The sequence below is a fragment of the Octopus sinensis genome, linkage group LG3 (assembly GCF_006345805.1).
Source record: "Octopus sinensis linkage group LG3, ASM634580v1, whole genome shotgun sequence".
NCBI lineage: Eukaryota > Metazoa > Mollusca > Cephalopoda > Octopoda > Octopodidae > Octopus > Octopus sinensis.
Genome location: NC_042999.1, coordinates 23,974,308 through 23,980,307, shown reverse-complemented (window position 1 = coordinate 23,980,307; position 6,000 = coordinate 23,974,308). Strand labels below are relative to the sequence as shown.

The 6,000-nt window shown below is 31.6% G+C and overlaps 1 protein-coding gene across 8 annotated transcripts in view; it reads left to right on the top strand.

Annotated features, from left to right (window-relative positions):
• LOC115209150 (fibropellin-1) overlaps positions 1–6,000 on the top strand; it is a 66,526-nt gene that overhangs the window by 18,517 nt on the left and 42,009 nt on the right. For 5 of the 8 annotated variants that reach the window (XM_036500895.1, XM_036500894.1, XM_036500892.1 and 2 more), the window contains 5 exons: positions 319–429; positions 3,180–3,290; positions 3,414–3,524; positions 4,543–4,653; positions 5,403–5,513. The exons of 1 other annotated variant lie outside the window; for it this stretch is intronic. In XM_036500895.1, the coding sequence (XP_036356788.1) occupies positions 319–429; positions 3,180–3,290; positions 3,414–3,524; positions 4,543–4,653; positions 5,403–5,513 (555 nt within the window). The remainder of the gene's footprint in view (positions 1–318; positions 430–3,179; positions 3,291–3,413; positions 3,525–4,542; positions 4,654–5,402; positions 5,514–6,000) is intronic. 2 more of the 8 variants (XM_036500896.1, XM_036500897.1) reach the window with 2 other exon arrangements.

The window sequence follows — 6,000 nt, the reverse complement described above, 5'->3', positions numbered from 1 at the left end:
AGAGAGTAAAATAGATATTTAAATAAACAATATAAAAAGATTATTCATTTAGCCGTTGCTGAGATAGACAAACAAAATTTCAATAGTTTACCTAATCAAAAGGCTTCTAATGTAACATCGACTTTTCTTAAAATAGAAAATGGCGATAAATTTCTTTTTAATTCTTCCAGAAACTCTTTTTATTTAGCATGAATATTTTTTATATTAAGCGCAGTATTAAAATAGAAAAGAATCTGCTGTCAGCAAAGCGACATATGCCGAATTTGATTTTCTATAAAAGAGAGGATCTTATATATTTAATGTAATTCTTACTTTCAGTTGATCCATGCAGTAGTAATCCGTGTAAGAATGAAGGTAAATGCACAAACAAGGGAGATAAATTCGACTGTGAATGTGTCCCAGGATATAGAGGAGAAGACTGTTCTATAGGTTGGTATTGCTACTTGTATATAAGCTTGAAATTGTGTATGTACTTACATAATTGATACTGACATGGAATAGAATAAACAGATATATCTGTGTACATGTACATGTTTGAGTATTTCTTAAATTTAACAATAGTGAAAAGTGTTAAATTTAAGAAATATCCCCTTAGAGGAAATGAACATATTAAAAAACTTAAATTTATAATCTTGATCCTTAAGAGCAGAAATGGAATTATTGTACATTCACACAAGACTGGTAACATCTATAATATTAATATAAACTACTATCATGAAGTACTTAGAAAATATATGACAAAACTTTATAGGAAAGCAGATAAAAATATGTTAAGAACGATTAACTTAATGTCCACACAAATAATGACTGAATACAAAGTAGATGATAGAACTGAACCTTTTGTGCCAAAAAGACTTGTAACCATATTAAAAGACCGCAAAAACAATTCCATAGTAATCAGATAATAAGATTAATTTACCCAGGTAAATCGGACCTAGGTAAAGGAAGCAAAGCTATTATCGATTAATACATACCTACACTTAAGAAAACATTAACGTTACAACTATCGTATAACACACAGGGAGTAATACACTGGTTTAATAGAACTGAAAACAAGAATAGAAATAAGTTTTTGAAGACTGTAATAGATAATTATTATTCGTCAATTAAACCTATTTTACTAAGCAAAGCTCTTTTGTTCGCGAGAAAGAACTCTATTCTAAATAGGAATGAAAGTAACATTATCTTAGCTGCCAGAAAAAGGGTTATTAATTTTGATAGCCAATATTGGTTTAGAAAGCACACTAATGATAGCCTTGATACAACAATGGTATCAGTGGACGCATCACAAGTCACTTATTTAGTGGGTATGTATCTTTTATTCAATCTAAGTAGGGATTTTCTTGAGCTTGTGGGGGAGAGGAGGTCTGTATAAGGATGAAGCGCTTTTTATACTTACAAACCAAGCTATAGAAAACTGGAATTATATCAGAAGAAATTTTATAATTCTTTAAAAACATTGGATTATCCTATAGAAATATCATTATTTCTAATTCTCTCTAAAGAAGACTAGGGCAGCGGTATTGGATATTAATAGTTATCGCCGAGCTAACATAGCAGTCCAGAAAAATAGGACCTCCCCTGTTCGAAGCTTATAATGGAGACAGGTTTGTGTGACACATAGCTAGCTAGAGGCGATGGCCTCTTGGAGCTAATCAACGGCAGCATTCGTCCTATTTTTCTGGATTGCCATGTTAGCTTGGCGATATTAATATTGGATTATTCATTAATATCGAAAATGAGTATAATTCGGTCAACTTCTTAGATGTGAACATTAATATTGTGTCTGAGAAACATAAACCCTACCATAAACCTCACACTAATCTAAGATATATAAACATTGGAAGTAATCATCTTAAATTTATCACAAATACTTTGGTCTGGAATATTTCAAAAAGAGTTTCGTATCTATCATCAAATGAGGAAATTTTAGACAGTAGTGCAGACTGTTATAACTTAGTATTTATTAAAGCAGGATATAAGCAACAGTTAAAATGTTATGGTCTGAACGATAACTACAGTAATAAGAATAACTTGGATATAACGGAAAGCAACCAAAAATCTAAACGTTCTAGCAAGAATAGACATTATGGCAATAATAAATATTCACTAAATAACAATGAAATTTTACACGCTGGAATTAGTGAGCAAAACTTATGCAGTGTGAATGATAATAATACGGAACAAATAAATCTAAAAGATTGATCATAAAATCAAAAAACCTCAAGGTACACATCAAACTAACATCTACGATCGTAATAACTCTGAATACTTAAATAAAAAAAATATAAGGGGTTAAAATTAATAAAACAGTTGATACCCAAAGCCTTGGTAATAAAATTCATAAAAATAAACAAAACGACATACGCATATATAAATATATATTTTATAATATATTATTATTAATATCGGGAAACCAATAGTAGAAAATTCTTCAGAAAGATATATACGTGTGTAAAACAATTGTTGTATTAAAAATATAAATATATATAAAAATATATGTAAATATGTATAAGTATAAATATATAATGCATATGATAGTTTAAAATGTATATTATACTTATACATATTTACATAGATTTTTATATATATTTGTATTTTTAATACAACATTTATTTTAAACATATATATCTTTCTGAAGAATTTTCTAATATTGATTTCCTGATATTAATAATAATATATTATAATATATTATAATATATATATAATCGCTGGTAGTAAATGTATAAATACTTTAATAGTATTAATACTTTGAAACAATGGATCACTCAATATAAATTCAATATATAATATTCTCATTGAAAATATTTAACTAAAGATTTATATATCAATATAATTAACACACAAATAGATAATTTTAATACAAATTCTAATAAAAACAATATTATATGGTTAATAATTCGATTTGCAAAACAAATTAAAAGTAACTTAGTTAAATCTCTTTACAGGGTAATTTCCAAACGGTTTACAAAATGAAATTAATATTATGATATATTAGCAGGGATAAAGCTTAAATTGGTTTCTCCAACTTGATGAATGTTTCTCAAATTATTTCTTCACTTCATGATTTAAAAAAAAAATGAACATTTTCTATAATAATAGAAATATGAACAATAATGAGACATTGCAAGATAACCTGAATGATTTCAATTATAATAAAGTCTCTTTTCCTCTTTCAGTTGATCCATGCAGTAGTAATCCGTGTAAGAATGGAGGCCAATGTACAAACAAGGGAGATAAGTTTGTATGCGAATGTTTCCCAGGATACAGAGGAGAAGACTGTTCTATAGGTTGGTGATGATATTCACATATGAGGGTGATGATATGCATGTGTGTGTTAGTCTCGCAATTAAGTTTTTCCTTTATTTTAAATATAGGAATAGATGAGCTAAGTTATTATTTTCCTCTTGTAGTTGATCCATGCAGTAGCAATCCATGTAAGAATGGAGGTCAATGTACAAACAAAGGAGATAAGTTCGAATGTGAATGTGTCCCAGGATACAGAGGAGAAGACTGTTCTATGGGTTAGTAATATTATTTGATTTTGTTCAAAAACTACCTAGACCAACTTTGCTTTTCGCTCTTCCTGTTTTCGATTTGACCTTACAAATACATTTTCTACTTTTATGACACTTTAAATAAGACCCTCGATCGAATAGCCCTGTTTACAAACTCTATACTTGGAATGACCAGTTGTAAATACTATTGGAATTTACTCACAAGGTATTGGAATCTTATATGTATACCATTCTGCCTAAATAATGAATCCACAAATGTAATATCCCTGCATATCTCACATCTATTTTCATTCCTCCACTTCACTCTCTATTTCATATCTTATTTAAATTAACTATTGCTTAAACATTTTCTCACACCGTCTCCGATGAAGGGATAACAAAAACATATCCCGGAAACAGCTGTAAGACCGTCTAGTTATAAATGTTCTAAAATCTTCACAGCCTTGGATTTTATCTCATTCAAAAAAAATGTTATACATATACATATATATATATATATATATATATATATATATATATATGTTTGTGGAGGTGTATGGCTTGGTTGATAACACTTCGTACTGGTGATCGATAGATTCCTGGATCGGACGAAACGTTCTCTTCTTAATCAAAACACTTCACATTACGTGGCTCTTGTCCAATGAGCCGGCAAAATGAGTAATCCTGTGACGGCTCTGTGTCCAGTCTAGTAGGGAATATTTGACACAGACTCAGCAAAACTGGGCTTATCTGAAGAAAAACTTTAGCCCTTTATATTCACATGTCACTTTTATTTATGCACCAACCAGAAGGTAAATCAAGCTTACTCATCACTCAATGTTGTATTGATTATTGTCAACGACAATAAGAATATTTTGACATTTTGTTGGTTTACATTTCAAGCGTCGGAAGTAAGAAAATCTAAAATTAGTTTAGATCTGAATTCTTCGAAATTGGAATTTGAATAATTAAGTGAAATAAATGTGTGTTTTCTTTGTTTTAAATAGAGAAACAGATGAGCTAAGTTATTATTTTCTTCTTTTAGTTGATCCATGCAGTAGCAATCCATGTCAAAATGGAGGCAAATGTACAAATAAGGGAGATAAGTTCGAATGTGAATGTGTCCCAGGATACAGAGGAGAGGATTGTTCTATAGGTAAGTAATATAATTTAATTCTGTTCATATTCGACCGAAACCAACTTTGCCTTTCACCTATCAGATCGATAAAATATGTACCAATTGAACATAGGGGTCGATGTAATCGACGAACCCCTACCCTCTCTGCCAAAATTTCTCTCGTGCCAAAATTTGAAACCTTTATTATTTTATTCCTACGCGGTAGTCTTTGGCTTTTCTCCTTTCGAGGTCGATACCATAAGTACCAGCTGAGCACTGGGATCAATTTAATCCGCTTATCCACTCCACCGAAACCTCGGACCTTGTGTGAAAATGTGAAACTAATATTATTTAATTGTAAGTATAGGGAAGTCCTCTTTGTGCTTGCACCCTTTCTTACTTCATATAGAACAAAGAGAAGAAATGACAAGAGATATTGTTTCAAGATGAATGGGAAATTCTAGACCCACTGATTCTGAGAATATTCCGTTACAATGTGACATCACATAGTCCACATTGCCATTACTGAGACATATAACCAAAATTTCGATAATCTACGCAAATAGAATGCTCCTAATGTAACATCAACTTTTTTTAATGAAAATATTGATCAATTTTATAAATTTTTAATTCTTTTAAGAGCTATTCGTATTCAATACGAATATGTTTTATATTGAGCGCAGTATTTAAATAGTCAAGCAGTTTGCTGTCAGCAAAGCGTCATATGCTGAAAGAGTTAATCTATAAAAGCGAGGAAACTAAATATTTAATGTACTTCTTCCTTTCAGTTGATCCATGCAGTAGTAATCCGTGTAAGAATGGAGGTAAATGTACAAACAAGGGAGATAAGTTCGAATGTGAATGTGTCCCAGGATACAGAGGAGAAGACTGTTCTATAGGTTGGTACATACATTTAATAATATATATTCAATTTTAGGCGTAAGTAATTATATATATAATATATATATGACTCCTTCACCTGCACCTCCAGCAATATCATCTATTGCATCTCCTGCTCTCTCTGCCATTCCCTGTACATCCGACAAACGGGACGCCGCTTGGCTGACCGGTTCGTGGAACACCTCCGAGACATCCGCCTTGCCAATGACACACCGGTCTCACGCATTTCTGCTCCTTGCAAAACCTGTCTGTGTTCGGATTGTCCTTGCACAGAGGCCAACTGGATTCCCGTTTGCGCCGTGAACAGAGATTAATCTTCTCTCTTCGCTCTTTTACGCCATTTCAGCTCAACTCTCCCCGCTTTTCATCTAACCTCCTCCCAGACTCTTACTTCTCTTCACTCCTACATCTTTTCACCCCTACTCTCTTTCCCTCTTCTTCCCTTTTTACCCTTCTTCCCCCTTCTTCCCTCTTCTCCCTCTTCTT